This window comes from Diadema setosum, chromosome 8 (genome assembly GCF_964275005.1).
Source record: "Diadema setosum chromosome 8, eeDiaSeto1, whole genome shotgun sequence".
Classification (NCBI taxonomy): domain Eukaryota; kingdom Metazoa; phylum Echinodermata; class Echinoidea; order Diadematoida; family Diadematidae; genus Diadema; species Diadema setosum.
The window spans coordinates 13,901,804-13,914,622 of NC_092692.1; the positions used below are offsets into that span (position 1 = coordinate 13,901,804).

At 40.5% G+C, this 12,819-nt stretch overlaps 1 protein-coding gene across 1 annotated transcript in view; it reads left to right on the forward strand.

The window, feature by feature from the left end:
* Positions 1–9,573: 9,573 nt before the first annotated feature.
* LOC140232045 (uncharacterized) overlaps positions 9,574–12,819 on the forward strand; it is a 50,734-nt gene continuing 47,488 nt past the window's right edge. Inside the window, exon 1 of the mRNA XM_072312197.1 lies at positions 9,574–9,702. Coding sequence (XP_072168298.1) covers positions 9,574–9,702 — 129 coding nt within the window. The remainder of the gene's footprint in view (positions 9,703–12,819) is intronic.

Sequence of the window (12,819 nt, forward strand, 5' to 3'; positions counted from 1 at the left end):
GCTTGGCTTAGGCCTATAAATCAATGAAGATTACATGTGATATTAAAATGTAATTGTAATTGACAAGATCTAAAACTTCATCAACCTGTTCACAGCAGCTGCCATGGCCGGGTCTTATATCAATTTTGTTGCAGCGTTTACGTTTATCAAGACATTTCTGAACCTGACAAAGCGACTATCAGTTCAGGTGATTGGGCACTAGGAATACACACGAAGTTAAGGACGGCGCTACTTTTAGTGGAGGGCCTATACTCCATGAGAATGAGAAACTCGGAGCTATACAGAAACCAGTCAAAAAAAAAAAAAAGTCAGCTCAAACAACGAAGACTGCATGACAACTTTGATAAAAAGGGATGGTATTAATGAAGTAGTTTTGGTTCCGATGGGGCGTTAGGTTTCCAAATTTTTGTGAGATCGTGAGAAACCTGTTATGAAATATGAAAGAGCATACAATATTATTCTAAGAGGAATTCAAAGTTTATTTGATGAAAAATGGTTTTAATTGTGAGATATTCGGAAAACAAAGCGATCCTATACAGGTGGATGTGACTTATCCAGTAATTAGGATTGCTTTGTATACCTTTTTTGTTGTTGTTGTTGTTGATATCTCAGCCATTTCAAACCCGATTTTCATCAATAATATCTTTGAATCTTAAAATAATTTTATGCTTTTTCATATTTCATGAGAAATTTCTCATTATCTTTCAAGAAGTTAAAAGCCGAATCCAAATTTCACCCCCCCCCCAAAAAAAAACACAACAACAACAAACCCAAACAAACCACCGCCACCTGGCACCACCAACAAGAAGAAAGAAATCAAATTTAGCGCGTAACACATTGAATGTCATATCATGCTTATGTTGTCATTAAACTTTGCACATCAATCAGGTCGTTAGACGGGTAAAACTGTCGAGATCCATGAATTTTAGTGCCTTTTAATTGGGTTTTTCATTTCATTTTGGGGGTAAATGTGATTGAGAAGTGCCACATTAAATGCCTATACACGGAACGATTCCAAATACTATTATTAAAAATGATCGTCGCAGCAACGGCATCTGGTCAGTTACCCTGTCCCATACGTAACTTATTCGATGAGAAATCAGGTATTACCATGGTAACGGCCAATGTCGAGTTTAACCGTGATTTTAGATAATTGAGATTTTGATATGGATACTTAACAGTTGCTAGAAAATAGAGAGGAAAGGGATGAAAAGGAAGAAAAGAAAGACAGAGAAGACTGAGAAGGTAAAAAGAAGATTAATGTAACTCATTGCAAATTTATTACAACATACTGTACTCGAAGAGGCTGATGCGACCGACAGCTGCTCGCTCCACTCGCCGGCCAACAGGTTTGTGGGGTAAACGCGCTATTGACCGATTCGGGTTCGTTGAGGGCAGCAGACATTTTACGGCACAGGGCGCAGCCATAGTGGGTGTATCAGCCGACCCCCCCTGCTCTCCCCCACCCAGGGGCAACATGTTTACACGCACTTGTAACAAAGGTTCGCGCACTAAGCAAGCATTCGCGCACTCAGTACGAGACGCCTATTGGCTAAAGCAGTTTTTCATTCTGCGCGCGTGCTAGTGTAGGGAGAGGGGTGGGGGAGTGCGGAGGGGGGGTCGGCTGATACACCCACTATGGCTGCGCCCATGCTAAAAATACACATAGCGCGTCACAGAATCGGTCAATACGGGGGCACGCAGAGCGAGTCGCCTTGTTTAAAGGCTACAGCGGTGATTGTTTGCTCTTGCCGCAGATGCAGGTGATCTACACAGCTCCCTCTATTGACGATGCCAATTATTTATACCAGTACCTGTCAGCTAGCTGAGAATGGGCCGTCGCGACGGCGGCGACGCGTCGCCCCCATAGGGCCGAGGTGGGAAGCCTCTCTGGTCGCAACTCTATCAGGTCTACAATGCCGGTCTCACTATGTAAAATACATGATGTGAATAGGCCTATATTCTTCATAGACACACGAGTTAGAAATAAGAGCAACAGAAAAAATATAAAGAATACAGGAAGACAAATAGATCGGTGCAATATGAAATTAAATATGTCTAATAAAATGCAAAATGTTCGTCTCAGATCTGACATTACCTGATCGTTGTTGTATGCGCCCTAGTATACAACATAAGCTCCTTGAGCAAGGATAAAACTGTCATTAAATAGTTAAGTCGAGATTATTACACGTGAAAAGACTAATACTGATTCTCCTTCATTACTCAAGATTCGAAGATCACCAGTAGTTATGCAATCAGCGATTTGTTTGTCATTGCTATGACCGTGTTCGATTTTTATGAAACTTCAACATGCTGGCGCTTGTACTCTGTGTTTATTCATTTGTAAATTGATGAGGTCATGTATATGCCTGTGTGCAAGATTCGAGAGTTCCACACTTTGAGGGTTGAGTAATTCATAAGCCGTCGGTGGCGGAAAATCGTCATAAGCTCCTCTTTTTTTTTTTTTTTTTTTTTGGATATCTTCAAACGACAAATTGTGTATCTTCTTGCCCCACTTTTTTTTTTTCAAAATACATCGGAATACAGAAGCCGATTTTTGTTTTCTTGTCAGCTGAAGAAACCCAGAAGTGACACCAGTAAATATTATAGGGTCTTTTTTTTCTCTCTCTCTCTCTTTGGCTGAATTGTCAGTTGCTTATGAAACCCGGAAGTGGCACCAGAAATTGATTACTGCCCCCCCCCCACTTTTTAACACGTGACGCTAGCCCAGTTTGTCACAGCATGACCAATGCAAGAAAAGTTATGTTTTCTATCCTGAAGACACAAGGAGTAACTTAATTCCCTCCCCCTTCACCTTTCAAACTTCAATCCTTCGAGCGACAGAGGGCATACTTTTATCTACTTTTCGTTTCATGGCGAAGAGAAGAACGCACAGGCTGAAAAAACAAACGCAACATTTTTTCCTTATCAATGGCATATTATCTGTAGTAATCTTCGGCAATATTTTCTTTCTTGTGCTTGCGCGTGCGAGCGCCTGTATAGAGTTGGGGGAGGGGGAGGGGGAGGGGCTGGTTCTATGAAATGTTAATTATTTTTTTGTGAGCGCTGGTATCAACCCATAGAAATACATGCGAAACACCCATTATACTTCATATTTCCCGTAATCTGTGATATCTATTTTTAATTTTGTGTTCGCTTCTATCAACCACGAATGGATAGATGCGGACTTGAATATCCACTTTAAATGTTTAATGTTTAAAAAAATGTAGGGCCTAATGTCGGCGCATGTTTGCGTCTGCAGTATTCTGTAATATTGCACTGCAATCCCATACTAATGTCGGATAGAACCTATACAGGCGCGGTGGAGCACCCCAATTATCTCGCAGAAATCCATCGGCAGCCGAGCCTCATTTGCATAAAGTAAACAACATGTACTCGCGTAGTTGAGAAAAAGTAAACAACTTCTCAAGCTAATAACAATTTCAGGAAACCTATTTTCGGATTAAAATTGAGTTAGTTTGAATTTGAAAACATGTCCGAATATGCACATATAACATATTAAAGGATTTGACAATGATAAAATGTGAAATTTTAGCGAAAACCTGGCGAGCAAAATTACCAAAAATATGCCTCGAAAATCATCCTAAAATTCACGAAGTGTGATTGCAGAACAAAAGCGCCATTCAAACAAAGTACACCGAAATTTATTTATCTGCTTGCATTTTAAATTTCATACCATAATATTCCCGGCCATGGTTGTGTCGGAAAAAAACAGAAGGTGATGTCAAAAATGACACGAACGCAAAGCGTACAGGTCGGTCCCATGTATAATTAATCGCGTCACTGTGGCGTTGCATGTCACAGCACACACAACGCATTGCTGCATGCAGCGTGCGCGGCAGCAGCTCAGCAATCACCGCCGTGCGACACTCAGCAAAATTGACTGCGTCACATGCAAACCAACAATGAGCACGAAATCCTGAATCTCACGTACCACGCATGCCCAATATTACGGGAAAAGAAATGACGTCATTTTCAATTGTTTCGCCGACTACAATTTTCTATTCCAAACCCTGTAGAAACAAGTTGATTTCTCAAAAAGTACAGGTGGTACAAAGCGAAAACTTTCACCATATATGGATTGAGGCCTGATGAACTTATGTTGCCAGTTTCGGACACATTGGAGCCCGGCCATAGTCCAGTCGGAAAAAAACAGAGAGCATGTTTTGCGAGAGGTGATTTTCAAAACGCTTTAATATCTCAAGTTCTAGTGCAGCAAATTTCATAATTTTTTCCATCAAAAGGAAGGTTTTTAAAAACTTAGATAGTGTGGGAAGTTTGAGTTTACTAGCGGCACGCATAGCGGCACAAGGAGAAGGTAAAGATTTGACTTTTTCATGCACACAGTTTCGGGCAGCCGTGGATGCCCGTTGGAAATTCAAATAGAACGGGGCGATAATGAGATGCAAATTGGGGTTCTCCACCGCGCCTGTATATATGGAGGGTAATTTTTCTGTTGTTGTATAACATATCACTTGGTCTGCGCATTTCATTATTGTGCACCACCAGGATAGGCCCTACAATCATTTTTTCCTTTCTTTTTTCTTTTTTACCAAGGAATGTGTTCCACCTAACACCTGTATTCACATGTCTTGCCGGGGCCCACGAAAGACGATGGTCTGAATTATTGTAATGCCCTCCGAATGCCCTCCCATGATTTTCAATTAACTTAAACAGCTGCGCGTCGAACTTACCTTCTGGTGATCAGGATTATACACGCCGTAATGCAGGGTGATGGATTAGCGTTTGAGTTAGGGTTAAGGATTTTATTAAGAATACGGTATGATTTTATTCAGTTTCAATTAAGCAGGAGTTTCAGACACTTGTGTTGGAGAAAGTAGACCAAGCCGCATTAGTAATCTACATGGATGGGCGTGTGCAGGACAGTTGCCCTCAACCCCAACCGGACAATATCCCCCCCCCCCCCCCGGCTAAATCCCGGGTTTGGGTAGTGAAGTAGTGAAAGATTTAGAGCAAAGATTAGGCCTAAGGGTAGGTTTTACGGGTTAGAATTTGGGTTAGGGTTACTAAGGGTCACCGCCCCCTCCCCATCGATCTTCAACACAGGAGTTTTTGCTAATAAAGATATAAAATAAGAAGTAGCACTTTGAGCTCCGTTTTCAGATATTTTCAATTTAGATTATTGCATGGAGTAATGTACACAAATCATCATTAAAGGAGACCTCCGGATGATTTTCAGATTTTTACATTTGAACAACTATAAATTAGTTATACTGAGCGTAGATTTTCAGAATTCATGATAATTGGGATGAAGAATATGAATATTTTCAAAATTTAGAACAAATGGCAATGAACAAGGATGATGACATGGCAGAGTTACCATTAGAATGCATGAGTTGGGGCTCAAGGAAGCAGAACAAAGAAGGCATGCATAGATTATACACAGGTGAACTCGTAAGGAAGCAGTATTGTAATGGAATTACACTGCTACATTTCTGAAATATGTGAACCTCCTATGTCATCATCCTTGTTCAGTGTAATTTGTGTAAGGTTTTTAAAAGTATTGTTTCTCTGCTCAAGCACCACAATAAATTCCACAAATCTATACGTGGAGTTGTTGATTTATGTACTACATGATGTGAAATTATGAAAATCGTCTGGAATGTCCCTTTAACAATTTAAGTTTGTAAATGATAATTAATGTTCCTTTTGTCATAAAGAGGAAGAGACGTATAAACAGTTATCTTATACAGAATTCTCTAGGAAGGTTCGGGAAAATGTAGTACTTTTTTCAATTATGTTGATTTGCAACAGCTGAGTTGGGAAGAAATTTGTTTTGATATTCATTTACCAGACAAAGGAAAAGCTCAATTACATCCACGTAGTTAATCACGTTATAATTTTGGTGAAGATTTTTTTTTTTACTTTATTTTATTTTTATCTTTTTTTTTTGGAAGGAAGAATAACACACCGCCAATGGATTTTCAATAAAAATTGCGTATATAGAACAAGATAAGTAGAAGAAGAAAAGTTAGCAATACGCAATACGTTTTCAATACATTTGCAAAAGTTGGAAAACTGGAAAAAGATTGGAAAATATGTTCAATGCTTTTGTTTTCTAAAGTAGGGCCTACAGTGCATGCAATCCACCAGGAAATGCATTTCGACGCAGTCAAACTGAATTATGTATTATAATGAATGTCAGGACATACATTTCCTAGTTGCCCCTGAGGTTTTGTTGTCTTGGGCGATTTTGAAGGTGGATGCATGGGGTAGGGGAGGAAGCATTGACAGGGATACTGTAGTTTAGTCTATAAGGTGGTCTGCATGGGTGTTCTTTTTTTTTAATGTAGGAATAAACTTCAATCAACTGATATTGATATCTAAAGGCGGATAGAATGAATATTGAGAAGAAATGTTTTTGTGTATTGATTTAGATACATATGATTTGTAAAGTAATGATAATTAAAAAAGAGAATGTGTGTTTAGATTAGAAGTCAAAAAAGTAGTAAAAAAAAAAGAGGTATTGCGGGACATGGATTGTGTTTTATGTTTCGTGAAAAGAAGCCATCATAGTGTAAGGATTACGAAATTGATATATAGACTGCAAAAATTTGTTTGTACAATTTGTTTCCATTGATGAAATCGATTACGAAATTGATGTAAACTAAAGATTTAGTATATTTGTTTGTACATTTTTTTTTTCCCAGTGATGAACGCCTTGCGAGTACACTGCATGCAGTACATCCGCGTACATGCATGTGAACGTGCGTTTGTTGTGTTCTACAATCCCACCGTATCTAGCTGCATGCATGCACAGCGCAACCATGCAATCGCGATCAGTAGAGGGCCGCCTCGCTCGATCGAGAGTTCATTCATTCATCAGCAAGCAACCAAACCAGCAGGCTACATCTACGGGGCCAGCATCTTCTCACGTTGCTGCGGTGTGCTGTCGATCCGGCCTCCCTGGTTTGGCAGGACAGACACGCCTGTAAAACTGCGAAGAATGAATGAAATGTTTGTTGTTTACTGTCTCGAACTCTCCTGCTAGCAAGTTGCTGCTTTTCTGTCGACATTTAGCGCATTGTTTGGCCGACTGGATATCGGTCCACTGAAATTGTGCGGCTGTTCACCGCGTTCTCAGCAGCAGTAAGTAAATACTGTACCACAACATCACACTCACGTTAAGGCCCGGTCCCACTGCACTTACGGATGCAAAGAGGATGTAAAGCGTACAAAAAATCTTGCCATCCGTTGGAAAACGCTACGAATCCGCTGTGTACCCATCGCATACGTGTTTCATCCGCTCTATCCATCGAGCATCCGTCCACTGTGATTTCATCCGCGCAAAAAGTTTTAAGCTGCTTAAAACTTTTAGAACGGATGAACTTTCCGCTGTGTACGATGTAAATCCGCGACATACGAGCAACAAACGTTGTATGTCCGTGCGGCATCCCTTAAACGTCCGCTGCATCCTTTCTGCATCCTCTGGGCATCCTCGCAACTCACATCCGCTGCAGCTAAAAACGGAAAGAGGGAGGAAAGATATGGTACGTGGAACGTCTTTACATCGTTAATAGCACGTTAATAGAAAGGATGTAAGCGTATGCATCTCGTATCTAAAGCATTTCGAAAGCATCCCCTGTGCATCCGCTCTGCATCCGCTCTGCATCCACTCTGCATCCGCTTTTTCTGCTATGCGTCCGTTTCGCAATTATCTTCGGTAACCAATTCGGAGCTGTCATCCCCTTCCATCCGCTTTCATCCGCTAGGCTTCCGATGAACATCCGTTTGACATCCCCACTACATACTACCCACGTCCGTTCTATTTCCGTTCTGTTACCGCCAATTTTCGCCAATTTTGTCAATTTCTGGAGCGGATGAAAGCGGATGAAGCCATCCCCGAAATTTTGCTCGTCCGCTGTGTCCTTTCTGCATACGCTTTGTGTCCGTCGGCCAGTGGGACCGGGCCTTTAAATCAGTCGTAGCAAGGCAAACGGATCTGAAATCACACGAACGAACGAACAGTCGATAGTGCCTACTCCTGATTACTGTTTTACCGAGTCCAGTGAGTGATGTATTCACATTTACTAGCACGTTATTTGATATACCAGTGACACACAATACAATGTATGCTGCATCAGTGCATGCTGTAATTTAAATTTACAATGAGTTCTGGATAAGAATTAAAGAAAATGTGAGTAAATTAGATCTAGATAATGTCTAACGTGACCTAGAAAAACATCTCGATGATCAAGGCCCTTCAAGGGTAGGGAAACTGAGTCCTAAATCCTATCCTGAGTAAGAAGAGAGACTAATTTAATGTTACGGTGACTGGAGTAGAATCAAAAGACTAACCGTTATAGGTCTAGTTGATCAACCACAACACAAAGCCGAAAGGCAAGGGAGGTGCAATGTGAGAGCTTGAGAGAGAACCTCCCTGATCAACCCTAATCTGTTCCTTGAATCTCCATACTACAGACAGTCAAACCTGCCATAGCAACCACCTGTCTATAGCGGCCACCTGCCGTATACGGCCACTAAACACCCCCCCCCCCCCCAAGAGAAAAGCCATGTAGACGACCCTGTCTGTAGTGGCCACCTGTTTACGTACAATGACCACTTCTTCCATCTCCTTTGGGTGGCCGCTAGAGACAGGTTTAAACTGTTCGTCTGTATTCTTGTACAGAAGATGAATTCTCACTTAATTACCTGATACAGAACTTACAGAATTTGGTACTGCACTGTTGGATTATGTTTCTGTGTCAGTGCCAAAATCAATTCTGGTGTAATGAAGTAACTTGCAGTCTTCAGTTCTGTAAGCTGATTTCCTTTCAGTACCTCTATTTTTCTAGGTGGTGTTTTGAGGCAAGGCTTGCTCCAGAAGAACCATCCTGTCCTGTGCATTTTGCATCCGTTGCGTTTCATTCTCCATTATTCTTTTCACTCCGCAAAAAAAAAGAAAAAAGATGCCGCATTATTTATCTTAAGTTCTTTTCATAAAAAATGTTCTTTTCATTAAAAAAAAATAATAAAGAGAGTATTTGGTATAAAGCACTGATGCATCTAATGATCTAACTGTTGAGAAGCAGGGTGAGAAAAATATTTCATTTTATATATCTTGTCCGCCTTGGACTACTTAACATAACAGTGTCAGAATTTCGGAGCTTGGGTATTTGGTCCATGTTCATTGTGTCACTGCCAGCAACCAGGGACAGCCTAGTGGTAGTGTTGCTGCCCAAAAATCAGTAGATGACAGGTTCGAGTCCCACTGGTTCCTTTTTCTGACATGTTTGTGCATTTACAGATCAGCAGTTGCGATCTTAACAAATTTAATTTGTAGAGGGAGACAAAGTGAAGAAACTCACACCTGAACCTTCACCCCTCTGAATAATATTTCTTTCAAAAATATTTCTGTTGTGAAAGTCTGCAATTTTGTGACATTTCCTCTTAAAAAACAGTGCCAATTAGTGGCAAGATCCCCGAGACAAATTCATAAGGCACTGAATGGACCTAAGAGAGTAATATGTCGCTTGATTTTGATTGACAGGTGGGGGAAAGCACGGCGAGCCCCACACACAGCGTCTTACCATGAATCCCATGCTCCGCTGGGCCTCCGCCATTCACGACGTCAAGAGCACCCAGGGAGAGGAAAGGATGCAGAGGAAGCGTGATGCGCAGAGGATCAAGCTGCGGCAGGAGAAGGAGAAGAGGCGACTGGTAAGGGCCGAGGCTGAAATGCAGACTAGCCTGCTTCCAGAGACCTCCCAACCATTCTGTTTGGAGGAAAGAGTCTAAATTTTGACCATTTTTAACTCTTGTTTCAGTAAGAGTTTCCTGCAGTATTTTCTCAGTAATTTAATACTACACACTGGACTATGGGAAGTGCTCTTTCTTTCCTACTTTTTGGCCAAATCATCCCTTTTTTTTTTTTGCAGTTAGAAGGCATGGGGGTCTGATATTGTTTATGATCGGACATTTGATGATGTTGATATGGGTTTACAGCCGTACACCAGTTAGCCATCTGGGTAAATATGATCATATGACAGCAGAACATTTGTAATGTTCTCCAATGAATAGAACATTATTGGGATTATTCTCCAATAGAGTACCTGAGTGTGACATCATATATAGCCATTCATTGCCATGGAAACTGGTTCTAAACCTTATGTAGCCCTGTGCACGCAATGGTTGCTAACCATGCTTGAACAAAAGATTGTGACATCATCGTTTGGTACACAATGTACTCAGTTGGAGAACAGTTTTGTGTATTAACATATGGCAAACAATGGAAGCATTGGGGATGAACTGCTTTGACAGGTGTTCATAGCTAGCTCAGCTATAAAGTTCATTATTAAAGCTACTGGCTGCCACAAAAGATTCATTTGAACATCTATCGAATTGGCTATACTGGGTACAGAGTTACAGAATTTATAGTGATTGGGATCAGGAATAAAAATGTTTTCAAAATTAGTAACAAATCACAGTGAGCAAGGATGATGACATAGCGGCTTTTGTACAAGCATGAATGCTTGCATGCTCATGGAAGCAAAACAAAAGAAGAAAGCCTGTATAAATTCTACACAAGTGAACTTACAAGCAAGGGGTATTGTAATGGAATTACTTGGTACGTTACAGGAATATGTGAACCCCCTGCAGAGGTGTACAATCAGTATGCCATCATCTTTGTTCAATATACTGTAAAAGTGGATATTTTCGCGCGACTAATTTTTCGCGCTTGGCCAGATGAAAAGAGTTTCGCATTTTTTTAATTCCGCGGAATCAAGACATCATGCACGGGAATATATGGCAAGCAAAAATATTTGCGTGCTTTTATTTTCGCGCTAGTTTCTGGTTGCGCGAAATGCGCTAAAATTTCAACCCCGCGAAAATTTCCACTTTTACAGTAATGTGTACACTAAAACACTGATCAATTCAGTGCTTATTTACGTCGATGTAGGGCAATTTGTCAATCAGTTGCAATGAAAACATCTCGACGCAAGAACTTCATAAATTTGAATGTGTACAGTATGCTTTGGGTTTTTCAGAGTATTGGTGTGTCGGTTCAAGGACCACAATAAATTCCGCAAATCTTTGCATGGCGCTGTCAACTAATACATTACAGTGTATGTAAGTAAATTCAATGAATCATGTGGAATGCCCCTTTAAACCCTTCAGATGAATCCCAACGTATATGTCACCACCCCCCCCCCCCCCATGCCAGTCATCATCCTATAACTGAAAATTCAGATCCAAACATTACATTTATGTAGGCATGGGACTTGTGCTCAGGCTAGCGCTGCTGTCTGCCCTTTCTGAAGTAGACACATTGTCTCTCTACTAGTGACATGAACTTGCAATTTTAAGTCGATAATGGTTTCGGGCAATGCACTGAGACCGGACAACCCACCGAAAGTGATACCTTTTGCAAACTTCGGCAATGCATTCATGAATGCGCTCTTACTCCGCAAGGAACGCCACAAATTAGGTGATTCTTGTGGAAGTGTCACTTGAATTTAACAGGCTGGGAATGGCAGTACAAGACTTGCTTTTTTTTTCTTCTATATATCATCAGTTCCACAGCACTGTATGTCGCATGGGTAGCCAGGGACGGTAGCAATTTACCCGTTGAGGACGAGTCCCAAGTATACTTGGGCATGCGCTATGGGAAATGCGTGTTGTAGCAAAATCAAACCGTCCTCAACAGGTTAAAGGACACATGGATGACATTGCCAGTCAGATGTGGATCCATGTGCAATTGATAACTTTTGGTCAAACTTCATACCATGTTCAAATTTGCTGTAGAAAAAAACAAAAACATTGGACAAATATTCTTGTAAATGGTTCAGTGTTTGTCAGCCTTGGATGTAGGATTAACCCGTTGAGGACAGGCTAATTTTGTGACAACATGCATTTCCCATAGACCCCTGCTTGAGTATCTAATACACTGTACTCGGGACTTGTCCTCATTGGGTTAAGAGAATCTTGGGACTTGAGAGTTTCGTATGTTTTCACAAAGTACCAGTAGTCATTAATGCCAACCACGTAAAAAATGCATATTAGGATATAGTCATATTAAGATGATTATGTCAACACCTTGCTGTGTCTCATTAACCTTACACAAATCTTTATTAAATATAACTTTTGTGACACAAAATCAGTGTGAAAAACTCACATTCAGTGGATTCATCATGTTACTTTTTTATGCTGTTGTGTTGCAATAACCTACCAGTGATGACAGAGGCTTTTAGTTGCTAACCTATGGACCCAAAACATTGACTTTGACAGCATTTTGTTTGTTTGTACACAAACCAATTTAAGAGATATTGGCAAATCACCTAAACCATTCTGCATTCTTGTTTGAAACCACCAATATTGCTATTCACAGAAGTATGTGAAAATTTGAAATTGCATGACTTTCTTGTTTGAAATCAGATTTGTATGGAACTACTCTCAGTGCTATGATTTTACTCTTGATTTGAAAGTTGATGTCAACGTGGTTTTGAATCGCACATGCAAATGACTCACTTTATGCATCTATGTGGTAGACCGTGGGAAGCGGTGATAGGTTATGTGTACATGAGCAACTCATCAGCCAGGAAGATGCATCTATACTGATCAGTGGCTTCAATATCATCATCATTAAACAGTCATCATTAAACTGAAAACAGTCCTCTCTAATGCCTGCAGAACTGTCAAATTTTGCTGTAAAATGCACTTATATAAGTGAGAAATGTGTGAAATAATGCTGTATAATAATGCAATTTTGTAGGGTAACAATGAAAATGCAAAATATTAGCCAAAAAAAGTTAGTTGGAAGTACTGCAGTCTTAGAGC